Source organism: Catharus ustulatus, chromosome 18, assembly GCF_009819885.2.
Source record: "Catharus ustulatus isolate bCatUst1 chromosome 18, bCatUst1.pri.v2, whole genome shotgun sequence".
Taxonomy (NCBI): Eukaryota; Metazoa; Chordata; class Aves; order Passeriformes; family Turdidae; genus Catharus; species Catharus ustulatus.
Window position 1 is genome coordinate 11407222 of NC_046238.1, and position 26961 is coordinate 11434182.

The 26961-nt window shown below is 48.9% G+C and overlaps 1 protein-coding gene across 2 annotated transcripts; it reads left to right on the plus strand.

Moving 5' to 3' along the window:
* Positions 1 to 750: 750 nt before the first annotated feature.
* Positions 751 to 25738, plus strand: ADORA2A (adenosine A2a receptor). Of its 2 annotated transcripts, none has more exons than XM_033076144.1 (3): positions 751 to 872; positions 14949 to 15827; positions 22910 to 25738. In XM_033076144.1, exons 2-3 carry the CDS (start codon positions 15478 to 15480, stop codon positions 23868 to 23870), a joined length of 1311 nt encoding a protein of 436 aa, XP_032932035.1. In that variant the 5' UTR covers positions 751 to 872; positions 14949 to 15477; the 3' UTR covers positions 23871 to 25738. The 2 variants fall into 2 exon arrangements, with proteins under 2 accessions (XP_032932035.1, XP_032932034.1); XM_033076143.1 differs by lacking the exon at positions 751 to 872 and adding an exon at positions 1358 to 1429.
* The last annotated feature ends 1223 nt before the right edge of the window (positions 25739 to 26961 follow it).

Below are 26961 nucleotides of genomic sequence, written 5' to 3' on the forward strand. Positions count from 1 at the left end.
AACCTCGCTGCATGACACAAGCACCCAACCTGTGGCAGTCCCTGCACGCACGGGCCTGGGCTGGCTGTCCCTGAGGTGGATCCGTCTGTCACGGGCTGGGACCTGCCGTGGAGTTGGTGGGAATTGTGGAGTCACGCTGGTGGTTTTTCCTGTTTGCAATGTCCACCAATAGGAACACGTCGATTACTTACTTGCTAAGAGATAAACTTGAAAAATAGAAGTTAAAAAGCTTAGAAGATAGCCAAAAAAGACCAGTGGGATCAAATTCTTGAGAGGTTCTGTCCCTGTTTCAAAATTGCTGCGAGATGAGTCACGGCTGTCCCCAAGTCCTTCGGAGGAGCGGGAGCTGGCAGGGGACAGCAGCCCCAGGGGCAGCGCCGGCAGGAAATGTGCTGTGTGCTGGGGGATCCACAGCCGCCTACCCGCTGGGAATGGGAAACTGCTGTCAAAGGGTCAATATCTGCAGAGAACCCTTCGGAGTGCTGGTGCTCAGGGTTGCTCTCCGTAGGCAGTAGTGGCAGTGGGAAGAGAAGACAGTGAAGTTTCTCTGTGCGCAGCCTGAGCCGCTGTCCCCGCAGCCACCCAGCCCTGTGTGGTACAGCTGCAGGCTCCGACTCGCTGGGTGGGTTTTCCAGCCTGGAAAGAAGTAGATGCTTAAAATAATGTAGTGAGAAAGCCCTCCTCTCCTCCCCTCTGCCCTCTCCCCTCTCCTTTTCCCTTCCCTCTTCCCTCTCCTCTCCTTTCTTCTCTTTTCCTCTCCTCTCCTTTCCTCTCCTCTCCTTTCTTTCCTCCTTTCATTGTATGCAGATCAAGCCCAGTCAAAGCCCGCTGCTGTCACTTGCAGGTCCCTCCCGGCGAGCGAGGACTCTCAAGTAAGTGAAGTGCCCTCTCTCCTGCAGCCCCGCTGCGGGGATGCTGCTCCGGGCTGCCCGTGCTGGCACCGAGACCGCGCTGCCGGCTCAGCTCCGGCCGCCAGGGAAAGCCAAGGGGCTGCCGGGCGCCTGTCCCGTCCCGTTCCGTTCCGTTCCATCCCGTCCCATCCCATCCCGTTCCATCCCGCCGGGTGCGGGGCCGGGAGCGGGAGCCGGAGCCGTTCCCGTGGCCGCGCGTCCTGGTGCCGTTCCCATTCCCGTGGCCGCGTGTCCCGTTCCCATTCCCGTGGCCGTGTGTCCCGTTCCCATTCCCGTGGCCGCGTGTCCCGTTCCCATTCCCGTAACCGCGTGTCCCGTTCCCATTCCCGTTCCCATTCCCGTGGCCGCGTGTCCCGTTCCCATTCCCGTTCCCGTGGCCGCCCCGCGCCGCCCTGCAGGGGGAGCCGCGGCCGCCGCGTCCTGTGCGGAGGCGGGAGCGGAGCGGGAGCGGAGCGGGGCAGCGCCGGCACCGCCGCAGGGCTCCGGGCGCGGCCGAGCGGAGCGGAGCCCCGAGCCAGGTGGGTGAGGCCGGCGGGCCCGCGGGGAGGGCGGCGGGGCCCGGGTGCAGCTCCGGGGCGGAGCGGGACCCCCTGGCCGGGCTGCGGGGCTCGTCCCGCTGGAGCATCCCGAGCGCGGCACCCCCGGCCCCGGCACTGGCCGTGCGCTCCCCTTCCCTCGCTCTCCCTCGCCTCCCCTCGCTTTCCCTCGCTGTTCCTCACGGTGTCCGCGGCAGCCCCGCTCCCCCTCCTGCCTGTCTCTCGAATTTAAAAAGTAGCCGCCCGCTGCCCTCTCGGTGCGGCCGAGCCCCCAGCCCCAGGACGGGGCGATTTTGCCCTGCTGCCGCTTTCTCGTGGCCCGGCTCGGACGGTGTTTGTCTCCCCCGTGGAGCCGGTGCTTTTCACTCCGTGCTCATTCCCAGCTGTCAGTCCCTCGACACACCCCCGCGCTCCAAGATGTTTGCTCCACGGATCTTCCCTCAAACATCAGGTGCTGGACTTTGCCTCCGTGCACCCAGCCGTGCTCGGCCCTTCAGCAGATATTTGTGCTCAAGGAGAAAACAGTGATTCCACAGGAGCACCCTTCGTCCTGCAAACTTCTCTGCAGTGCTTTCGAAGGAGATTTCTGTGCGCTTCACAGTCGTGTTAAAGGGAAAAGGGCAGGGACTGAATAGATGGCTTCAAAGCTGTGCGGTCATGTCCCGTTCCTTGCCCCCAAAAGCCCCAGCTGTGCCTTATCTCTGCCGAGAGTTCCCGAGCCCAGCGCCTTTCCCCGTGCCCGGAGCGCTCAGCCCTGGCACCGCCAGGAGCCGCCGCTCGCCGAGGGGTGAGCGCAGTGCTGGGGGCAGCTGAGGGACAGCAGGACGGGCTGCGGGTGTCCCCAGGATGGGGGTGTCCCCAGGCTGCGGGTGCAGGATTTGCCCTGCCCTGGGCTGACCTGAGGGCTCCCGTCCCGCTGTGTCAGTGCTGGGGATGCTCCTGCGAGGAGATTTTCTGCGTGGTGTTCGTGTGGTCTGACAGTCACGGTTGCTTTATTGCTGTTTTGTGCCCTGAACAGTGTGGGTTTGGGGGGTCCGGAGTGCAGGGGGACCGCAGCTTTGCCATAGCCTGAAAGGAGGAAAGGTGGTTGAGCACCTTCTTCAAAACTGCCTGGGCACTGAGCCCACAGAGACGGGAAGGGTTAACTTAAAGAGAACAACATGACTCACTTGGTAAATAGTTAATAGAATTGCTGTAACTACTTAAAATGATTTTCCTAAGCAGATGGCCAACTATTAGATAACTCAGTCTTTGGATGTATTTGTTTTCAGGTTTCTTATCAGGCTTGTAAGGATCAGGCACATGTAAGTCAAGAACTGAAGTAATTGATAAATTCATTCTTCTGCATGAGGGAAGCTAACACAGAGAGAGAAAGCATGGTCAGCCCCTGCAGTTAGAGATGCCCCTGGAGCACATTGCCCAAGTGAGGTACAAAGAGATTAGATAAAGTGACCAGCAAGGATATGAGAAATATTTCAATTGGGTTAGGTCTGTGGAGGAAATACCTTATTTTGAATCTCAATAAAAAAGTCAATATAAACATAATCACTTACCACAAAAACCTATGGAAACAAAATCCTGTCTAATGTGGCAAATGGAATAAATTCTGAATTAACCAGGAAAGCTGTGAACCTCTGAGTTTTTAGAGAAAACATGTGGGTACAAACTGCAAGCCTCTATGTGTGTGCATAAAATAAAAGTGGCCTATTTCAGGGTGTGAAAAAAAAAAAAAAGGCAAGCAGGTCTCATGTTTAATGGTGGCCATGTTTGTAATGTCCTTGTGTATATAATGTGTCTTTCCATACGTATTTTTATACACAAAAAATAGAATCAGCATCACCCTGTACCAGGTCAAGGGATGTTGGCCCAATAATGATGTTTTTAGCCTCTGTCCTTCTATCAGTGGGTGCAAAAGGCACTAAAGGTCTGGAAAGCCTCTGCCAGGTCTCCCATGTTTGCATTTCTGATTTTGCTGGTATTTTAATAGGGTGTTTCCATAAGGGCTGCTGCTGCTATTGTGTTCGAATATGATCAACTTTGAAAGATCTTCATCTTTTCTGTTTAATCTTCAGTGATGGATTTCATGTAGAACCGTGTGGTTAAGTTCTCCTAAGAACCACTGGGGAAAGCTCAGCCCTGCAGAAGGTTTGGAGGGAATCTTTTCCTGTCAGTCCTGTCTTTTGGAAGGGTCTGGTGCCCCCTTGGTTTTGAGGCTGGCTGCTTTTCCATCTTGTGTCAAGGGAAAGCCTCTCTCTTCACCACTTCCTTTGTGCCTGGCTGGCTGATGGCTGTATGATTTCTTGTCTGTACAGGATGTTTAAGGTTTCACAGATTTCCCTCCATTTTCACTGCACTTCAGCTCTTCACTGGGGTTTGACATTTCTGCCCACATGAGATGGGCAAGGCACAGTGTGGGGAGGTCTCTGAGTTCTGCACAGCTGGGGTTGAGGTGTTCTCCATCCAAAGGCTGGTGCCAACATCTCTCTTGGTGTCCTGCAGAGTTTGTCCTTCTCTTCAGCTCGAACAGATTCTGGCTCTGCTTGTTCATTTGCTCATTTGATCTGGATTGTGATTAACTCCCAAGGTTGTTCTTTATTGTGTGATTTCCATCTGAAAATAGAGATGGGCTATTAAACTTTTTTTTTTTTGTTGGACTCCAAAGTAAAAAACAGGAAAGAGATCTTGAGCTGTGTGTCAAGAAATCAGAGAAGATCCTCACAAGTCAATGGAGGGTTATTCCCCTTTATCAGGATATCTGGTATTTGGGACCAGAAGGTTTGGTTGCTTCATGGACCGTCTTGAGGATTTTTGCACAGTCACCTGAACAGCCTTGCTGAAGCTACTTGAACAAAACAGCACCAGTTCCTTGCCTCTCTGCTCATTACAAAAATGCTGAGGGAGCATTTAAAGCATCACTTAATGAGGTGCTTTTGTAGTTGAATACTGAAGGTTGGACTGTTAGGGGTGAAGAACTGGCAGCATTCTGTCTTGGGAGGGCAGGAGGGTGTGGGCAGATGCAGAAGGTGATTTAAGCTCTGAAGGCTTCAGTTCCTTCTGTAGTCAGAAGATGCCTCTCCCTTCACAAAGGTTGCATCTGTATCAGGAATAATTATTGGTTGCATTGCACTTTTTTTTTCTGCAGTAAATCTCTGTAGATCGCAATGGACAGATGGCACATACAATTCTCAATTATGGAAAACATCCTTAGGAGGCACTTGGAGGTCATTTAACCCAGACCTCTGCCCAAAGGCAGGACCAGCTATGGATTTGCCATTCCTGACATCTTTCTCTATGCTGCTCCTAAAGACCTGCAGTGGGGACTCCTCACTTTCCTGGTGTGCTGGAAATACCCAGATATCCAGCTTAAAACTCCTGTGCTTTAACTTGTTCTTCACCCTGACCACAGTGGGCAGCCCACAGACAATCTGCAGAGTATTTCAAAGCACTTCACCAAATGCAGGTATTTGGTAAATGTGAGTGAGCAAAGGGTGATCTCTTTCATTCCTCCTCCTGGGGTTCTTGCTGATGGGGATTTTAAAAATTTTATTTCTTTAAAAGTTACACATTTCAAGCCCAAATAAAGTAATTTTATTACCACTACAAATGCAGCTGTGGAAGGCAGGGTTTGAAAAGAAATGACAGCTACAAGACAAATTGTATTTATCTTAGATGGTAAGTCAGGGGTTGCAGTAGGTTTATCACTATCTGACAGGTAACAAGATAAAGCCCAGGTGTTACACAGGGATGTGGAAAGACTTGAAACAGGAATAAAGAATGCTTTACAAAGCATTTTTAGGGAACATTTGCAAACAATGCATCTGAGACAATGGCGAAGTTAGCAGGGAGGGAAACTTCTTGCAGGGATGGTTCGAGCCGGGGCAGGGGGAGGGAGAGGCATGCAGGGGATGAGGGAACCTTCCTGTCCCTCTCTGATCCACGGGGAGGAAAGGGGGGTTTTCCTGGAGCCCTGGAGACGTGCCGGGTGACATGCTGGGCTCCTGTCTGTGTGTCCATTAGCATTTGTGATTGCTCCCAGCTCCAGGGGAAGGCACTCCGGACCGCAGCCTGGGGCTGTGCTATCTGCCGCAGGCATTCCCTGTGCCCTGTGCCCGGTGTCTGCGGCTCCCAGCTGCAGCGTGGCCCTTGTTCCACAGCTCCCCGGGGGAATTTGGCTGCTGGAGCCTCGGGAAGCCCAGCCCGAGCCTCGGGTCCCGTCTGAGCATCCCCCGGGCAGGGCAGGAGCGGAGCGGAGTGCGAGCTTTGAATGATCCCTTCGGGAATGGTGAGGTTTGCAGTTTTCCTGTTAGAACTTCCCTCATTTAGTACTCAGACTTCAGAGTCTCCTCTGGTTTTCTCCCGGCTTTGCTTTGTTGGAGATGTTTTGGTTTGGGTTTGCACTGTTGTGTTCTTCTCCTCTTGCTTCTTGTCTCCCCCCCCGCCCTCTTATTTTTCCCTAACTAGGGCAGCAGAAATGTTTCTGCTCTCTCTGCCTGTTCTCTTATATTGGCCTCTCATACAAATCCCCCTTCTTGTACTGGGAAAGTCCTCTACAAACAGCCCTATCATTTTGGTTATTGAGTTTCCCCCTATAGAACAGGATTGTCAGATCCTGGTATGAATCAGCTGTTGAGATTAAGGACCTAAGGGAAGTAGGTGGTTAAATGTCATATTCTGTGAAGACAACAACTTTGGTTTCAGTATGAGATCCAGATACTTGGGAACAGACTGGGATTTTCCATAGGAAACATTCCACTGGATAAAAGACAGCTAAGAGGTCTTTTTACTAAAATTTTCAGGAGAGAGGCACGTAATTGAAATTGATTGGAATAATTACAGTTTCCACATACGTCCAATCCACAGATCAGTGCCCAGGTTCAATGGAATGGTGGAAAATCACATCAGACTGACCTGGGCTGGCACCAGCACCATTATAGCTCCTGGAGCACATGTGAGGAAGCACTCTGACATCTAAAAAGTTTGTAAAATATTCTGCAGCCTGGATTTTAGCAAAAAAAAATGACCTGTGTTGATGGCTGCCTAGTCAGGGTTAATCTGGGACTGTTTCTGATAGTCCCAAAATGCAGGCCTCTTTTTAAAACTGAGGCCCCTAACTTTGTCAAACACCTAAAAACCATTAATACTTTCTTTTATGTCATCCTGTGTCTTATGGAATGTTGATCCAAACTTTGCTTGACCGTTATGATTCATTTAGGGCTCTTGTTAACTTTCCTACCCCATTCCTAGAGGGAAATCTTCCTTTTCCTCCACGTAGTCACCATACAGCCCAGCTATGATTACAGCAGGCAAGGGATGCACACAGTGCACAGGGCAGAAACCATCCCAAAGGCTCGGGGGTTTCTGTTCTGAGCCCCTCCTCGGGATCCACTCTGCTTCATTAACATCTTTTGTGTTTGGAGTCAATTGTCACAGTCCCTAAGGAGTTTGCCTTGGGGGTCTTTTTTGGTTTATCCTTGTTTAGCAAGGTGTGAGGATCATGGCTGTCATGCATTTGAGAAATGATCACAAGTTTCTTTACAGATGGACCTTTTCTATGATATCTTGTTGTGCAGAGACTGTAAAATATGTAAAGTTCTCTCAGGACAGAAGGGCCTGTTCCCAGGCTGGTGGAGGTGTCTGCAGCAGTGGGGTCCTGACAGCTGCTCTCTCTCCTTTCTGCTCCCTCTGGACAAGAGCAGCCAGCAAATGCAGTGAAATGTTTTCTGAATTCTGATTTATGAAAGGCTGCTGGTTCTCCAGTGCGATGGTTTGATGCAGGAGGGCAGAACCCAGAGGTGAAAATTGCCATTCCCAGCAGCTCTGTGCTCAGAGCTCACCATCCAGTGATGGTTTGATGCAGAAGGACAGAACCCAGAGTGAGAATTGCCATTTCCCAGCAGCTCTGTGCTCCCTGCCCCGCTGGCTCGGGGCTGTCGTGCAGCGGATGCGGTCTGACCGCAGCGCAGGGGCTGAGGAAATGACAAAAGGACTTGAGAGTGCTCCGAGCACCAGCTGAACACTGACACGCTGGGATCAGTGCAGTGATACTGGAAATTCTTCATAAATCGCACTGTAGTCAGGGACTTGGGGGAAAACCCAGTCCCTCTGAGCACCTCTGGTGTCGGTGAGAGTGGCAGTGCAAGGTTTGCAGGGAAATTCAAGTCACTTCTCAAGGGTGACAGCAGCGTGGTGCAAGGCACAGCAAAGAGCAGAGAGAACGACAAAGTGAGGACGTGAGGCCTCGGGGCATCATTCAGAGAGCATCAACTCCTGATCCACAGAGGGTGGCAGAGTCCTAAAAATGTCTTTAATGGCCTTGAGGCTGCGACAGAAGCGCTGGCAGGATGGTGAGGCTGACACTGAGCAAATCAGCATCAGCAGCCACAAAATGTACCATCAGTACCCTCCAAAATGGAGAGGGAAAGTTGCTGGAAACAAACTCCGGGACAGAAAAATTGTTATTATGGCTTTTGGGATGAACAGTGTTGTACCATGCTTTCATCAGGACAGCTGGGGAATCATTTTAAGTTACATGGAAGGAGACAGTAAGAGTTGCATTATTTCTGCTGTGGAAGGAAGTTGGGTGACTTGCCACAACAGCTCTCCCTCACTGGGGTGAGTTTTTGTTTCACCATCAGAGTTTATGCAAACGCTCCTGGCAGGCTGCAGGAGCAGGGATCACAGGGCATGGTGGAGAGAAAACCTGTACTAAGAGAAGGCAAATAGGGTTTGGGAATAACTGGATAAAAATGCAAGAAAACTAACAGATGTACCCAATTCTCAACTGCCTGTCTGGAAACTTGGTACAGGAATAAGAGGCAGAGTCACATCTGGAGTGAAGTCTGCTCCATTATTTTAAAATAGACCAGAATGGATGCATTAGCAATAAGACAAATATCTTCAGAGTAAATTCTTCCTTTGCCTGTGTTCCTCAGTGGGTCACCTCTTCTTTATATTCTGTTTCCTCATTTCTCTTATTTTGTCCTTGAAGGAAATGCTCCCTGTGTGTGAACACAGCTGGCTTTAGCAGGGCTTTGAGGAGGCAGAGTTTGAGTTCTTCCCTCACACAGGAAAGGAAAACTGGCTCCTCACAGACATTGTGGATGAGATTGGCAGTAGTAACTTGTTTCTGGCCATGGTACCTGGTTTTAATTAGGCTTTTAAACTTCTCTATCTTTTGAAAGCCCATCCAAATCCTCTATTTTTAAAAAAAATATTTTTAGAAATGCCACCAGAGATAAATGAACATCAGCCATCCTGAATACAAATAATTTGCTCAAAAATCCAACATATTTTGGTATCTTTTGGCAATATATCATGATGTCTGCTACCCAGTGAGACTGGTGAGCAGAGGGGAGCTGTTTTCCCTTCTGTTGTTTGATCTGGCTAATTTAACTGCGGGTCATTCATCCTTACTTGGTTTTGCCCTCCTTGGATTTTTGTGACCATTAGAATTGAAATAATTACTGTGAGGTTTTTTTCCCTTGCTTTTAAACATTTATAACATCCACTTAGGAAAAAAAATATGGTCAAATGTGTTCTGTTCTAATCTTCCGCTACCACAATAAAAATTAATCCACTTGCAGCACTTGGAGGGCAGGAGGCAAAGCTGCAATATTGGTTTGGGATTAGCCATTCCTGTCAGCCAGCCCAATGTGTTATCAAACAACCTTTGCTTGCTGTCCAGTGGGATTTCACTTTTGGGGCAGTTTTGGTTTTTAGTTTTTTTTCTAATGGGCATAAACAGGAGGAGAAGAGAGGCACAGGACAGGCTGGCAGGGCGTGGTTTTGTCACAGTTTCAGCTGCTGTCACTGAGGCAGCAGTCTGGGTGTCTGGTAAATCAGTCAAGGCTTTGCACCCAATGCTTGCTGCTGGAGCACAGCCTCCTTTCTGGGCCTGGACTGCAGCAGGGATGGAAATGCAAAACTGAGTTGCAGCCCCTCTTTCCCGTTTTTAAACTGATAGACAAAGTTCAGGCACAGTGCAGATCTCTCAGGGGCCATTTCTTCTGCCTTTCACAAGTATGTGAAGGGAAGGTTTTAAATCTTGGAGGGCTGTTGCTTTCCTGTAAGAGGGGATGACACCAAATTTAGCAAAGCTGAAGCTCTCATTTTACTTATTATTCCAGGAGAACTTGCAAAGCTTATGCAGAGAGCTCATTACCCACTGTAGGTTTATGTTACAGCACACTACACTTCCCAAGAGGAGACAAAGTCCGTGCTTCCAAAAATCCTTGGCCTTGCATTTTTGCAGTCAGAGCACCAGTGGCTCAGATGATATTTTGGATAAAATCTGAAACGTGCCTGGAAGGGTCAGACTGGTTTGTGGAGTCCCTTGATAGAACAGAAATTTCCACACCTGCCTGTGTTCTGCACTTGCAATGGTGTCCACACAGGCAGGGGTGAAGGAGGGCTGAGGGAAAGTGCAAGTGCTCCAGGTACCTGAAACCAAGGCCATGGTGTGCTGATAATTTTGCCTGCTTTGTTTCACTTGCATCCTTTGTTAACAAAGAGCAGTCTAGAGGGAAATAGTCTATTATTAATATTTAATTTCCTCCTATTACTGTAAGCAGATGACCTAAAAGATCATTTAGGCAGCAGCCAATAATAAAGCAAAGAGAGGAATCAGAAAATGTATGGTCAGGTGGGTGATGCCTCCTTCCTCCTCCTTTCTGCCCCACCCAGCCCCAGCTCTTCATCCTTCCACAGGATAGCTGGGGATGCTGCCCACAGCTGAGTGTGAGCAGCCAGGGACCTGGGGAAGCTGCTCTACCTGAAGTATTCATAAAATGCCAAACTGCAAACCCGTGAGCAACACAGGGTAGTGCTCCTGCTGCCTTCCCTGTCCTTCTCCCCAAAGGACACCTGTTTTCATCATGTTTTACAGCCCCGGTTGTTTTGCAAATTTGTGTTCTGCCTGTGAGCACATTGGCTCGTTTATTGTGACTTGATCCTCTGAAGTGGTGGGGAGAGACAAGATTTCTTGGAGTCTTTGATTTAAAAGATAGGGAGAGTCTCTTTGAGCCGAAGGGATTTCAAAGAGAGGATAAAAACTGACAAGCATCTCCCCCTCCAGGCTTTGGAAAGTAGGAAACAAATGATTTAGCAGCACCAATTTTTCTGCTGAGGGCCATATGTGAATTCAAGGATTTTTCCTAAGGGAATTAAGTAATCTGCATGTGGCTGATACATGGGAAGGGTCATGTTGTCTAAAGGAGATGCAAGATTGTGATCTGTGGAATGAGCCTTGAAGAACAGCCCCCCTGGCCCCCTGAAGCTGCCTGCTGCCCATCCTAGAGCAGACACAGAAATCAGCCCTGTGGGGCCTGGGGAAGCTGCAGTCTGTCACCTACGTGCCCACAGACTCTCTTGGGTGCCCTGAGGGCTGCTGGTCTGCTGGAGGTTCTGCTAATCCGTGAGAGGAGCTGTCAAACTGAAGTGTCACAGGCACTGAGAGCCTGGCAGGCACACAGGGTGTCTGCTCTGGAGCAGCTGACAGAGCCAAAGCTCCCAAAGCAGGATGGATCAGCCTGGAGGGGCCAAGAGCAGCAGGTGAGCTTGTCTCAGGTGGGTGATTTGAAGCCAGCAGGGGCCAAGGGCTCAGCTCGTTGCTGTTGGCACTCAGGAGAGAGAAGGGGCAGCACCTTGGTCCAAAGTCAACTGGAGATGCCAAACTAAAGCTTGCTTAGGCTCTGCTGGTGCCTTGCTTCATGGGAACGTGCTGTGCAGATGCTTTATTGAATTTTCAAGGAGGAGTTTCTCATTGGGACTGAAATATGAGAGAGAACAGAGTGTTCCAAGTCACTACAAACGAACAGAGCACCAGGTTTACAGGTTTGTGAATGACAAGAAAGGTTTATTTAATAATGGGGGAAAGGCCGGAACATAGCCCGGGGTACCAAGAAGGAATTAACAAAATAAAACAAGGGCTGATGAAGAAATACTAATTGTAGCTGTCCAGCCTGTTGGGTGATGCAGGTTATTTTTCTGAAGTTTCAAGAAGCTTGCCATGCTGATCCCTCAAGGGCTGAGATGTTAAATATACACTTCCCCAGTGAGTAAAGCAGATTGTTAATTAATTTTTTCTTATTAGACCTGATTGTTGAGCCTTTGGGTCTTGCATGAAGTAGACAATTCTACCATAAATTTCATTTTGCCTCTGAGTCTATGTCTTCTTCTCTGGGTGGTCTCTATTTCATTTTGTCCCTGTGCAGTGAATTTCTAGCTGTATAAGCAGAAAGACTGTTCTTGTGTTAAAGCAAGTTGCAAATACTCCTGAGATGGAGAGCTGTTGTGTGAGCACTGCAGCAGCTGACACAGTGGGAGAGCAGTGAGGGGAGGTGGGAGAGCTCAGGCTGAACACGAACCCTCCTAGGCTGTGGCACCTCCTGCCAGCAGCAGGTGAGGCTGGGGCTGTGTGGCCAGGAATTGTTTTTCCCAATGCCAGTGGCTGCTCAGCAGCGCTGAAGCAGACACAAAATGTTGTTTTGTGGTGGCTGGGACACCTGCTCAGCTGCAGCCATTTCTCCCCTGAGATGTGCTGGCTCTGCAGAACTCCGAGTGTTTTCCGGCCCGTCTGAGCAGAGGACAGGCTGTCCTTTTCTGGACAGAACATTCCCATTGCTTCAGAGTAAATGGCTGGGGCTTGGGATGAAGAATCAGGCCACTGTTTGTGTAGAGAGGTGGGAAGCCAGGGACAAACAAATTCAGAGATAAAAAATTCAAATTTAACATCAGGCCATGAAACAGTCACTGCAGAAGGTTGAAAGCCCTGTTGTGTCAGGACACATTGTGTGATGCAGTCATTAAACTTCAGATTCCAGCACTGTGCTTTTGCAGCTTCAGGCAGAGGTGTAGGAAATTTCAGCTTTGTGCTGAGCCATTGGGAGGTGTGGAACCTCCACAGTGAAGTTTGTAACTTTTCCTCCATGTCCTGCTGGAGTTTGAGGTGAGAGTTGAAAGAGTCAGGTTAAACAAAATGCATCCAGGGAGTTCTCAAATGGGGAAGAATATCCAGGAATTTTGCTTTGATCCTCTTCTCTGAGGTGTGTGAGCTGTGAACATGATGGGCAAGAGCAGCATGGCAGACTTCAGGTCTGTCCTCTGAGCATCAAGATGAAGGTGCCCAGTTCTCAGGCTGGCTCCTCTCAAACTGGGCTTCCTTCAGTTCTTCTGACTCCATCTCAGAGGAGCCTGTGGGGGATTATTGTGGGTTTAGCAGCAGTTTGTCAGAGTAAATGGTTAGATTTTTCTAAACTTGGCCTGGCAGTGGAGTTTGAACGTGCTCTTGTCCTGCATGGGAGGTGTGAGCCTGTGGGAGAGCTGTGTGCTCCCACCCTGTGCTGGCCTGTCCTGCTGGGGGACTCAGGGGCTCACACCCACCTCAGAGTCTCAGGCACAGACGTGTCCTGCACCCCCCTTCCTCTCAGGAGCCTGTTTTACCCACTGCTTCCTCTGTTAGGTTGTTTTTTTTCCTCCTACCAGCTTTTTCCTGTGTTTTTTTCCTCCCTTCTTGCTCACACACATGCACAAAGCATTGTTTATTTCTCATCCTGCTCCTTCTGTTCTCTCTGCCTCCAGATCATTATTTCTATCTTATATTAATTCTAATCCTCTTCCCTGGAAGCTGAGCTGAGGGGTGAGGTTTCAATATCACTGCTTTGAAACAAACCTGTTGGGATTTGTAATGGACAAGCAGATGCTTGCAGGGGCATATCACTGACATCCCTGAAATCCAAGAAAGTAAAAGCCATCTTTAGGAGGTCACTGAAAAACTGCAGCTTTTGCTGTAGGAGCATAGACAATATAGAGACTTCTTGGGGTTTTTCTTCTTTAAAAAAGATTAAATGGATGATCTTTATCATCTTCTTAATTGCTAGATCACACACTGATTTCTTCTGTTGATTTCTTCCTCTAAAACCAAACAAAACACAGAAACAAGATAGCTGAAGGTAGAGAAAAGCAAGGGTTTTGAAGCACGTCCAAACCACCAAGAATCATTCACTTTCCTTTCAAATGCAGCATTAGCAATAGAGCTCTAAATCAATGAAAGGTCTAAAATTAGATTATATTCCTGAGATCAGATGTGAATCACAAGTTAATCATATTTTCTTTTATTATCACTGTCTTTACCCTTTTATTTTATCCTGAGAAATTAGGTTTCTGACTTGAAAACAGAGTGAACTGTGAAGGCATCGAACCCTGATGGGTGAGACCATGCCAGTTCACCAGTGGATGGGGCTCAAAAATCTTGTATTTTGGAGGTTCATGTTGCATCCAAAACTGAGCTCAGTGATTTATCACTTAGTGCTGTGTTCCTCTCTCTCCTAGCCCTCTGATGTATCAAGCTGTTTCTTAAATTAATGAGAAAATATTATTGCTAAAGCTTGCTAAATAAGGTTTGCAGCCCACTCTGGAAGTGACAGGCGAGGACAGCAGGCAATTATCTCTTGACTGTGGCACAAAGCTCAGGGAACTGTGTTCCCCCTTCTGTATTTTTAGCTGAAACTCTGCTGAAATGCACCCATATCTGAATCAGAGGTACAAGGTGACCTGCAAGGGCGTGCAGGTGATGTGTGTCTGCCTGTATGAAGTGCAGCTGCAGGGTTGTTTCCTCACCAGCAGCACCAGCTTTAGTCCCAGAGCTGTGCCAGGAGCTCCAGTGCAGCCCTGAGCCATTGGCACTGTGCCTGGTGTGTATTTCTGTGTTTTGGTAGACGTGTTTCTGGCTGGTTGTAGGCAAAGGATGATGCTCTCCTGGATGCAGCAAACACTGTGGACAGTGCAGGTATAATGACAAATGGTTTGCTTACAGGATACAGATTTACACGAACAAAACCAATGGAGGTGCAGGAGGGGACCCTTGCAGAGAGTGGGCATGGTGAGCAGGAATGTCCCCAAGGATGTCCCTGTCTGGCACACCTTGAACACTTCTCCCTGCATGGATCTTGCTGCAGTGCCTGGCTCTGTGCAGGCAGACAGGTGTGGCCATACAGCAGCAGTGTGGCTCCTGTCCATGAGGCTCCTGTCCTTGCAGAGCAGGGCTGGGGCTGCAGTTTTGTGGCACAGCACCGAGGGTGGGCAGCACGTGATGGCTCAAACCTGGTGTTTGTGATCAGGGTGAGACAGGTGTGTGTGAAAGGCTCCTCCACCTTTCCTCTGTGCAGCCTCAGCACTTGCCAGGACATAATTAGTGAGGCTCTCGTGTTTCAGGGCGGGCTATGGAGCAGCTGCTGAAGTGCCAGCTCAGTTGGTAGCCTCGAAAACAAAACGTCCCTTGTTTCTCATCACCACTCTGAAATGCTTCCTGAACTTGGGTTTGGCCCTGCAGCTTTCAGGATAGACAAAATGTGAGAATTTTGCCAATAATGTATTCTTCTAGGGCAATTTAATATCCGTTATCAATTTAATGTGCTGCTTTAATGAGGTTTTGCTTTCTCCATCTCCTCCACAGAGCTGATTACTTAGTGTATGTGGTTGGTGTTTTGTTTTCTTCTCTTTTTAGAGGAAACTGCGAGTGAAGAAGTTCAATGTTTGCTTCAGCTGAAGAGAATATTTCCCAAGTCCTGGTGGGAAAAGGTGAAATAGAGGACCAGAGGATGTTGCTAGTAGGTATGGAGATGACAGGAAGCCATGACTAGAAGGGGGATTGTCAACAGGAAACAAAGCAGCGGCGCTGATGTGACACTGCTGTACAGTACAGCTGCTGTGCCCTGCTGCCTGCTGCACCCTGAGGCCTGGGGAGCACTGCCTGTGTCCAAGACAGATTCTCCTGTCCCTTTGTCCGCTGGAGTTTGAATCGTTCTGCACCTGGTTAATCCACTCGGCTGGAGCTGGCAAACCCTAGGCTTGTTTTCTTGACACTCAGCTACTGTAAAGTCCTTGAGCAGCTATGGGGAGAAAAACGTGTGTGTGAGCAGCCTTGCCAGGCTGGCAGCCCAGCCCTGCACGGAGCCCAGGCAGCTTTGAGGCGTCCTGGCTGCTCAGTGCTCTGCAGATATGAACGCTGAGCTCTGGGCCTGGCTGTTCTCACCATGCTAGTACATGGGAAGGACGACTTCCTCTCAGACATAGCCTACATCATCCTGGAGCTGATCATCGCAGTGCTGGCCATCCTGGGCAACATCCTGGTCTGCTGGGCCGTCTATCTCAACAGCAACCTGCAGAACGTCACCAACTACTTCGTGGTGTCCCTGGCTGCTGCTGACATTGCCGTGGGTGTGCTGGCAATCCCCTTTGCCATCACCATCAGCACTGGCTTCTGTGCCTTCTTCTATGGCTGCCTTTTCATTGCCTGCTTCGTGCTGGTCTTGACTCAGAGCTCCATCTTCAGCCTCCTCGCTATCGCCATCGACAGAATCATTGCCATCCGAATTCCCCTCAGGTAAGCTGGCCTGGCTGGGCAGGGCACACATCCCTAAAATCCACAGGTCTGGAGATGAATCAAGGAGGGAAAAGTTAAAGGAGGATCAGTGCTTTTTCTCTTGTATTTTGAAAGCAATTTTTCTAGGTCCTGAAGTCTTGGCTGGTGGATTTTCTGTCTGCTTCCTTTTGCTGTTCTCTGTTCTCATCTGGTGGGTGTCCATGGCATCACAGAGGGGCTCCCCAGGAGCTGCCACTCCATACTCAGGCAAACTGTGCCCTGAGCTGCAGGCAGAGGCACCAGGAGGATGGCAGAGGGCAGAAAGGGGGTGAGGTCAGCTTGTCCCCTCCCCATGGGGAGGAGGAGGGCTCTGCCTGAAGCTGTCCAGCAGGGCTGGGTGGCATTTTCTCTCAGGGGTCCATTAAATGTGAAGGGAGAAGCAGGCTACAAAGAGATGGGCCTTGGGAAGATCTGGACTGGCTCAGGCACTGCCTCTGGAAGCACAGCACAGGTTGGGTCAAGGTGGAGGCAGATGGGGATTTTGTGGTCTGTGCAGTTTAAAGAAAGAAAAGGACATTTTAATGGCTAAGACTGGCTGCTTCTTGGTGTGTGACCAGGGAGGCTGACATGGGACAAGGGGAAGTTTTGCCCCACACACAGGGGCTGCTGCCCAGTTCAGTTTTGCAGGAGCACACTGTTGGGATGGGCTGTGTGTGTGTCACCATTGCTGTGACAATGCTCCGAGTCACTCACTGAGCTCCAGAGAGGAAGCCCCTGGAGAGGCTGGTGCAGGAGAGCTGTAAGATTCTCCTTCCTTCCTGTCTTGACCTTAGGAGGATGCAGCATGCTCTCAGGAATGGAGAGATTCCCTTCACCTCCTGAACAACCAATGTGGCTGAAAAAATGCAACAATTTTCTGATTTTTGTGCTGTTGAGTTTTTGGACATCCTCACTTTTCTTGAGCTTAAACCATTTGTGCTGATCTGTACAATTTAGTTCTGTCTCTTCTGAGCACTGTGGTCATGCAGCACTTCTGTCAATTAACACAAACCTCCTGTTCAAAACCAGAATGGGAGCCCTGGAGAGCAGAAATTGCCTTTCCATGTGGGCCAGGGCAGCCAAGCCTTTCCTGAAGCCTCGCCTCAGCAAGTCTGTGCTGCTCTAACTCTTTAATGGGTACTTTCCAAAGCCTGTTGGTCATACCTGGGACAGCCTCTAGCTGGGATGGAGATGTAAGGAATAACTGTTCCATTCCATTGCAGAGAAAACTCTGGGGATAATAGTTACCTATAACCTCAAATATCTCTGCTTTTCTACAGTCCTGCTGGAGATGATTTCAATTTATAAACCAAAATAATGATAAATGGTACAAGGAAACATGTCAAGGAGCCCCTGGGAGCTGCCTCTGAAATGATTTCGAGAAGGGCTGATGTCTTGATTTCATCTCTCATGAACTGACTCTGAGGAGGTCTGCTGACAGTTTAAGCACTCATTGCTAGAGGATGACTTGCCAGGAAAGGGATTTTAAAAATCTGGATTTCTGCCCACGTTTTGGGCTATCACTGTAACTACATTGTCTTGAAAATGTAATTTCCTGGAACAGCCAAGGTACAGAGTCTTTTCAAAAAGAGCCAGAGTACATCAGTGCAGAACATGACACCGGTTTCACTATCTTGTTTTGGAAAAAACAGAGCACACCCTCCTCTGCCCCAGGAACAGAGGGACGGATTGGATGCAGAACCCAGAGGTAAATCCATGGGTCCCTCCTCCTCCCTGTCCTCTGCTGGTTTGTCTGTTCACAGCAGGAGTGAGGAACTTGTCAGTTGTGTTTCCCCTTTAGAATTTATGGGTGAATAAGCATTGATTTATACCCTCAGGCATGCTGAGAAAGTGAAAGCTGGTTATCTGAAGAAGGAAATGTGGTATAATTTAGGTTGCCCACATCCTCACGTTTTTCTTTTTCTAATACCTGTTTTTCTCAAACAACTTGAAGGGAAGTTCTGCCACTAACAGTGTTAGTTTTCACCCCATCCTTTAACACCTGGGAAGGCCCCTTCTCCTCCTCACAGGACATGAAAGGTGCCTCCAGGTATTCCTAATACTCATTAGCTGAATCATTCATAAACTAGACTTCTTTCACTCTAGTGAAACCAAAGAGGGCCAAAACCATGTTTTATTCTTCTGTTTCTCTTTAAATATTTCATGTCTGATTTGTCCTAAGGAAGGTAAATGCACATGTGGATGTGCATTCCTACAGAAATAAATTATCAGTATTAAGAAGGCAGAAGAGTGAGTGGGTTTTCTGATACTGATTGGTTTTGAACCTCTCAGTACATTATTAGTTACCTTTGAAATTATTTTTCTGTGGAGAAGAGACCTTCCTCCAAAAAACTGCAATGAGAAAAGACATTTGTAGGTAAAATTTTAAAATGGATAAAAACTAATTTGTGAATATCTCATGTGTTCTGCCTTTTAAACAATTTAATTGTTTTGTAGAATTGGGTCACTTTTCCACAAGTTCTCGAGCATTTTGCTGGATTCTGACAGGTTTTACACAAATGTAACACTCTGCAAGTGGCAGTAAGGCACTCCCAAGGAAGGGAGCCCGAGCCATTGTTCACTCTTGGACAAAATGAGGTCTCCCACACTGGCAGGTACCTGAAAACCTGCACTGGCTAATGCCAAAGCCCCAGGTGCTCTGAACAAACCTGGCTGTGAGTCTGAGCCCAGGATGAAGCCTGGGCCAAGAACAATTGCTGCTTTCCAGGCTGCAGAGGCAGCGTGGGCTCCGTGCCAGCCGCGCGCTCTGGGCAGCTTTGGGGTGAGGCATTCCCAGGGAAGGACAGGTAGCTCCACCACACTGCCAAGAGAGGGGAACTTCTCCTTCCTGCAGCCAAACAGGAAAGTTTGCTGAGGTTACTGAGGTTGCTGCTGGCTCCCTGTGCTGGGTCCAGGCCTTTCCTCTGCTGACAGCTGTTCCTGCTGCTGCAGGGCTGCTCTGGGCAATCATCAAGGTGCAGCTCCCTGAGGTTTGGAGCTTTGGGACTGATTCATCCCATGTGATTTAAACTGCACTTCTGAGGTGGCACTGGGAGGTTTTTCTGCCAGAGGACATGAAGAACTGGCTTCTCAAAGTCTAGGAAGAATAAGGGAGATGAACACCGACCCTGAATAAAGCATAGGATGTGCAAGGGACCTTTGTGCTGAGAACAGCCTGTTTCAGTCATTGCTTTAATTCCCCAGGGTTTCCTTCTGAAATAATCATGTGTGAGCATCTAAACTAGTGAATCAGGGTTAAAATGTTTTATTGTCACTTTGAGTCATATGTGGACTTATTTCTTTCCCTGCTCACCATAAACCTTTTGACTTTATGGCAGGCATTTGCTACATATGCTCATGTTAAATAGATTTAGGGCAGCTTCAGCCTGTAATTCCCTCCTTCTTTTAACATGGGCATGGCTTTGAAAGCAGTGCCTCCATGGCCTGCACAGAACCTGCTGTTACCAAGGTTTTATTCAGGAAGCTGATCAGGTAATGAGCAGAACTGCCTGCCCATCATTTCTGCTTCTGCTGGTTAGAGAAGAGAAAATGCTGGGCACCTGTGCCAGCCTGTGGGACCCCACCTCCCCCATTGCCATAGCAGGGACAGCATCAGGTCAGTTGGTACCTGGCAATAGAGGAGGAAGGTTCTGGACTGAGGGGTTTGGGAAAGGTTGTTTGGTTGGTACATGGGAAGGTCTCAGTTTGATTTCTTGCCCTGCCACAGATTTTCTGGATGATCTGGGATTGCCAGGTCTTTCATTTCCACATTCATGTAACAGGGATTGAATATCCTGCTTGGTCCTGTCCCTGATGGCTGCAGCTGCCTGAGGTGTGGCTGTTGAGTGGATGTGATTTGCTGAACACCTTTGAGCAGTGCTGGAGTTCAGATCAAAGCCCTCCTCTGAGCATTCTGGGTGATGCAGTAAAGGTGTCTGAAAAATGCTTCACACCTGACAGAGGATGTGCAGGCTGCTCACCAAAGGAGGGTTTGGAGACAGGCAGCAGGAGGGCTGGACACTCTGATGGTGAGTTAGGCCAGCTATAAACCACCCAATGTATTGAAAGATTTTAACTTCTCCCTGAAGACACTCTGGACAGACCAGCTCTGTCTCCACCCAGTCTCAGAGATTCTGTGCACGAATCTTTGTCTTCATGGCACAGAACTGAGTCTAAGCACCCAGAAGTGGCACATCACAGCCAGGTTACTGCAGGCACCCAGAGGAGCTGTGCATTCACCAAGGGCAGCTGTTCTCCCACAGTCGTTTTACCAGCTAGGTGGCTGGGAGAGCAGCAGAGCAGGTGAAACTATTTTGGGGAAAACTTGCACATTTTCATGTGTTTGCAAAAGTTGGTTTAGCTTTCTAGAGGAGGCAGGTGACTTTATCCCCACACCCAGCACCACCATGAGCATCCCTGTGCTCTGCACTCACTTCCTTTGTGTCTGGAATTTCACTTGTCCAGCAAGTGTGTTGTTTCCAGGAAGCAGAACTGCTGGTGCACAGACAATCCAGATGTCTGGACACATCAGACATGCTGAACAGTACATGACTATCTCCTTTCAGCAGGTTGTGTCTCCTGCATGGTGCCAGGACAGGGGATGTGTCTGGGAAGCCCTGAGCTCACCCTGTAGAGCTCTGAGGGGATGGTGTGAGGCTTTGGCCTGGCTGCTGTGAGCCTGGAAAGATCCTGAGACAAAATACACAAAGATGTACACAAAGTCTTCAATGACATGTCCAAGTGGATAAGAGGAGAGTCCAGGAAAGCCCATCTGAACTACAACACCACCTCAGCCAAGTCAGACAGAAGTGCTCCTGTGGAGCCCAGAAATCAAGCAATTAACACCCCTCAGTGGGTCCCTGGCTCCACAGGGCCATGGCATGTCAGGAGATGCTGTGAGCTTTCTGTCCTGGCCCTGGGAGCCCCTGAGCAGGGGTTATGGGCATGCCCTGCAGCACAGGGCACTGCAGCTGGGGAGCTGCTGGGGATGAGCGCTGCTCTGAAGCCTGCAAAGCTCCTGCCACAGGAATCCCAGAGGATGAGAGGGAGGGGAAGTGTGGGGGGTGTTTGTCTGCAGCAGTAGTGAATGTATTTTTAGTGAAAGGGACATCTCTAGTCGTGGGATAACAGCTGCACAGTTTCAAAATTCCTCTGACAAGATGTAGCTAATTCCAGGGCTGCAGGGGTTTGATGGTTGTTGGGGTTGTTTTGTTTGTATTTTATTTTATTTGTTTGGTGTTTTGTTTTGTTTTTGTTTTCTGGATTTTTTTTTGTTTGTTTGTGGGTTTTTTTGTTCTTGTTTGGTTTTTGGGTTTTTTGGTCTGTTTTTTGTTTGTTTTTTGTTTGTGTTGTTTGTTTATTTTGTTTTGTTGTTTTTCCAAGCTTTAAGAGCATCCAGGCACTCTCTTGCTCCCTGAGTGTGCATTTCAAAGCACAGATGCTGTTTTGATGTGTTGATGAGGTCTGAATGGAGCAGCTCTCTGCTACCATTCATGCTGTGCCCTTTGCATCCTTTAAGCACTGGCAGGATCCAGTAATTGCTGGAAAAACCCTTTTTCTCCCTCAGAATCAGCTGAATTTCTTCCTCATTTCTGGAAGTGCAATTTAGGTGCGTTTTGTATGCTGGGAATTGTGTGGTTAGCTCCCTTACCACTCACTCTTTTCTGGTTTCGAAATGCAACTGAGAAAGGGAAATTCAAGCCTGATGGGTCTTCTTTTTTCCAAGGCCCACTTGGATTTAAAGCATGTGCAGGATCTCCATTCTTTACTGCAAAAGCAGCCACTCTTCTCCACTGTCTTGAACTTCTGTTGGGATAGGAGCATGAACCTGTGGGAGTAATTATTTCACTGGGACATGGAAAGATTTCTGTGGCTTGTTGTATTATTTCTTGTAATGTTTGTTTTCAGAGAGAATTCTGGGGACAGAGGGAGAAGGAGCACAGGGTAAACACTGAGCCCAGCGCTGCTGTCCGATCAGACACAGGGGTCAAACACAGTGTGGGACCCACGCTGCACAATGTGGGAACCCAGCCATCTACTTCTCATGCTGAGCACTACCCAGGGAAGGAAATTGCATTGAAATGTCAAAGTGCTGCCCTAATTTACATTTTCAGAGGGAAGAGCTGGTGGAGTCAGCTCAGGACTCGCAGTAACCTGTGAGGCCTTGGAAACTGGCTGATATTTCAGACAAACCAAGGTCTCCACTGCACTGTCAGAGTCTTACCATGTTTCTTTCAACAGATCTTGGAGAGTTTATCCTTAAGAGCTCTAGCTTCAGCCAGGCATCAATACTGCTACCACTGAGGTCCCTTTGGTATGTGCAGTGCAGTCCATGGCACACCTGTAGTCAGAGAATTGTCCTCAGCTTAATTCCTCCTTTCTGAGAAAGACATGAGGTCGGCTTAGCTGGGCTGGTGAGGAAAACTGCTGACTTGACTCAGTTATTTCAAGGAGGTTGGTGGTGCTGGTCTTCCTGAAAGTGCCACTGAGGAGCAGAGTGAGGTGCCATGCAGGAAACTGCTGCAACTGAGCCAGCAGGATTTTCCTGGAGCACAGAATGTGGATGCAGGGCTGGTGGCACTGTGCCTCCAGGTTCTTTTGTGCTATTTGGTTTACAGATCTACTGCAAGACAGACCTGACAATTCCATGCTGAAAGGCTGCTCCTTTGCCAGGAAGGAGACACTGCCTTAGTCTTTGGTAAGAGACCCACAGTGGTCTCCACTATAAGGATCAGAGCAGTGCTGTTGGTTATCCAGGCTGCAAGATCCATGTGTATGCCCAGGTGGATGGTGGAGTGAAGGAGCACAGATGAAAATGGAATTAGTTTCCTTGCTTTTCTGTCAATCACTCCCTGCTTAAAGGAAAGGGGAGGGAAGTGGGTGGCAGACAGCATCCCCATGTCCTTGGTGTGCTGCATGGGTTCTGCACATCAGTGCCAAGGCCCCTCTGATGAAGCAAGGGCCTTTCTCACTGTCCTCTGGAACATGGGGCCATGGTGAGGGTGCGTGAGTGCCAGAGGCTTGTTGAATGACACTGACACAGCTCCCATCTCTCTGCTTTGCAGGTACAATGGCTTGGTGACCGGCTCTCGAGCCAAGGGCATCATTGCCATCTGCTGGGTGTTGTCCTTCATCATCGGCCTGACCCCCATGCTGGGCTGGCACAAGCGTGCCCAGGACCAGGAGACGGAGTCCAACTGGTCCTCTCCCATCAACTGCAGCAACAGCATGGTGGCGTGTCTCTTCGAGGCCGTGGTCACCATGGAGTACATGGTCTACTACAACTTCTTTGCCTGTGTGCTCCTGCCCCTCCTTCTCATGTTTGGTATCTACTTGAAAATCTTCATGGCAGCCCGGCGCCAGCTTAAGCAGATGGAGAACAAGATGGTACACGGGGAACGCTCCCGCTCCACGCTGCAGAAGGAAGTCCATGCAGCCAAGTCTTTAGCCATCATTGTTGGGCTCTTTGCAGTCTGCTGGCTTCCACTGCACATTATTAACTGCTTCACCCTCTTCTGCCCGAGCTGTGCCCACGCTCCCCTGTGGCTGATGTATCTGGCTATTATCCTGTCTCACGCCAACTCGGTGGTCAACCCCCTCATTTACGCGTACCGCATCAGGGAGTTCCGCTACACCTTCCGAAAGATCATCAGCCAGCACATCCTGGGCCGGAAGGAGCCGTTCAAGGCGGGAGCAGCCAGCTCCAGGACTTCCACCCACGGCGGGGACGCCGAGAACGCCAGCATACGGATCAGCGAGTACGCGCTGGAGGTGTACGCCAACGGAGAGATCCACAGGGATCCCGAAAAGCAGGACTTCAACAAATGCAAAGCTGGCCTGGAATGGCACCAGAATGGAAATGCTCTTGACTTGGAGACAAATGGGCATCTCCTGCATTCCTGCAAAAATGGGATTCTCTCAGATGCATGCCTGAACAGGGAGCTTCATAGTGAAGAGCTAATTGATGCCCAGGTGTCTTACTCAGATCTGGAAAGAGCAGCCTTTGCTGCAGCTGATGTTTCCTGATGAGACTCTCAAAGTTTTCCTGGTAGAATTATTTTTTTTTTGCATTGGTGACCTCTGCCATGGCAGAAAGGGAGGTTGGGGGGCGGGGGGAGAGCAGTATATCCAGATGGCTGTGGAGAAAGGGGTCCATGTGCAGGACGTTGGATGATCCTAAATACCAGACTGGAGAAAAGCCAAGAGACCACGGAAGTGGACTGAGGAAGGAGGGACACGTTACCATCAATGACCTGTCACCAAGAGCAGTGCCAGGGTCCAGGATGGCATTGCAGGCTCAGCACTGGGAGACTGCTGATGCAGGGATTTCGGGACACTGTCCTGCACTGTGCCTGTGGTTGAGTGTTGGTTTCACTGTCTTTACCAATGGAAATAGAAGCGTGGCTGGAAGTGTTCCCTGGATAACAAAAATCAGTTGGGAAGGGCCTCTTAGTACTGTGGTCCTGCAACAAGCAGAAGGGGGGATAGCAAAATCTATAGGAAGGGTGCCAGGAGCTGCTTGGAGAGGGAAGGAATTTATCTGATGGGAACTCTGGATACTTTCAACCATGGCACTTTGTCTTTCAGTTGGTGTTTTTAAAGCTTATACTGCAACAGGTTGCTCAGATGTTGTTTTTTTCCACGTGGTGATAAGGTTACTTTACATTAAGTTATAAAAGATGGGCAAGAACTCGTATCTGTTCCCTGAGTGCTCAGTGTTCCACATGGCACACATAACCTCCCAGTGCTCACTTTGTCCAACAAATCACCAAAGCTGAGCCTTGCCAAGGATTTCCCTTGGCAGAAGGGCTGTTAGCAGGATGTGGTGCTGTGGGCCAGGGCTGTGGCTGTGTTCTCAGGGCAAGGCTGTGAAGGGCTGTGGCTGTGGGAGCTCATTGTAGGCTGCAGGCATTTTCTGCTTTCCCCCTGTCTCTGTGCTTCTCCTCCTGAGCTCCTAGAATGCAAATTCTTTCCATGGCCCCAGATGTGTGTGAGGGGAGGTAATATTCCATATGTCAGTCATCCTCATCCTCACTCAACAGGCTGAGGAACTTTTTTCTTCTTTCTTGGGATAGAGAGCAACCCACACACATACCTTGACCTAATTTTGGAATTCCAATGAGCTCTATTAAGAGCCTTTTCTCCTGTGATTTCAGTTTTTTCCTGCGAAGCCTGATGTGTCCTGTGGTGCAGAGGCCAACAGAGCTGGTTAGAAGATGCTCTTGCTCTGGGAAGCTGAAAGGTGTCAGTAGTATTGGAACTCAGCTTAGAAACAACAGTTTCTACTTTCTGTTGAAGAGAACAGGCAAATTTGTGCTGCAGCAAGTGTACACACTGCTGTGGTTTGTTGCAGAGGTGTTTCACTGCAGTTTGGTAATTTTCTGTGTCACAGGAAGTCTGACACATCAAGGACAGCCAAAAATCACTTCAGCTTGAATTCTACCTGAAGATTGTCTGGGTTTTGTTTTTCAGACAAATAATCCATGTCCAGCACTACCAGCCTTCTGGAGAGACAGGCAGTAGTGGTGCTACTGGGAAATGCAAAGTCTGGTAATTCCAGGGATCTGAAGGTTATTCCCTAGCTGAAAATTTCAGAAATATCCTCCCCCAGTCTGGTTCCTCCTCGTATCTGTCCACTAACATTTCAGAAGCCAAGGGAAACTGGATTTTCAAACTTGAGAAAGAAGAGGTTAGGTTTATGTGTCCTTATTCCATGTTTATTTTATATATTGTGAACTATTGAAATGAAAAATCAGTTTCATTTTGAGGAGAGAATGGGGTTTTTTTTGCCAGTTTCTCTACACACATGTGGGGAGAAGTTTGTGATGCTGAATGTGTTTGAGTATGTAGCTGCTCTGGTTTAGCACAAAGCTCACTGTGAGATGGATAAAAAGGTGTGGCTGCCACCACAGTCCTTAGCAGAAAGACAGGCCAGTTGGTAAAACAATAGACTTCATGGTTTAATTGAACTGCTGCTTTCTTGGCAGGGCTCTTCCCCTGTAGTGTGACGTGAGAGGAGAGGATTATCACTGCAGCACCACTGAGAGCACTGAGCCATTTCCCTGGGGCTGACGTCACAGGCAGCTCCTCGGTAGGGCGGCTCGGGATCTCGTTACTCCTGATCCTTCTTGATGGAATATTTCTGTAGGTTATTTGTGTGATGGCTTCTCTGACCTCCTGTGACAGTGGCAGAAGAACTCAGGAAAATGGGGGGCTGTTCTCTTCAGGCCTCAGCTGGGAGCTGAAACGTTTCTAAGAATAACACAAGATTACATCCGGCACTCATGTCAATAACAATTAGGTCCACAAAGACCCAGAGCAGGGAAGGAAGTGTGGGAAAATACCAGCATTGCTCGTGGGCTGGGACACACATGAGTGTTGAGCTTTAGCTGGCATTCTGAGAGGATGGTTTGCACTGCATTGGGTCAGATTTTGGATAGTTGATGTGGGTTGGTTGCTTTCTATTGTTTCCTGAGCATCTCCACATTTACTTATGGCAGTTTCTTGCTTGGTTGTCCCAAGAATCAAGTTGATCTATGTTGATTGACAAACTTAGGATTGTTTTGCTTTCCAGGTTGCTCTGGAAAACTTTCCTGCCCAACCAGATCACCAAGTGAGCTTACTGACTTTGCAGGTGTCTTGAATTCAGCTTTTGTGTTGCTGCTGGAGCTGCCCCCACGTGTATCCAGTCCCTTTCAATGTTAGTGATCCAGACTTGAAGTGAAAAGGGTGTGAGAAGGGGGTGTGCAGAGGAAGGGCAGGGTACAGAGAGTGTGGTTTGTGGGGCTGTGAGCAGTCACAGGAAGGAAGGGATGGCAGCTGCACACAGCTAGTCCTTCTGGCAAACATATGGCTGGGATGGACCCTACAGAATGTTTCTGAAGCAGCTGCTGAGGGGAGCAGGAGCCTTTTGAACAGAATTTAGGACTTCAAATTTCTTGTTTCCTAGGGATCATAATTTCAGGGCTTCCTGCTTTTTGGTTTGTTTTCCTTAAAAAAAAGAAGAAGCAATAGGTTCCATCAACAAAGTGTGCTCTTTCCTTCTCCTGGCAGCTCCCCACTCTTGAGAGACATACCTACCTTTCAAACTTCCTAGGACCACTCATATCCCCATTTT

Excerpts from the sequence above, each read along its gene's own strand:
- ADORA2A (XM_033076144.1), top strand. The coding sequence starts at position 15,478 with ATGCTAGTACATGGGAAGGACGACTTCCTCTCAGACATAGCCTACATC. Across the intron at positions 15,828-22,909 it reads GCCATCCGAATTCCCCTCAG|GTACAATGGCTTGGTGACCG; the intron begins GTAAGCTGGCCT and ends TCTGCTTTGCAG.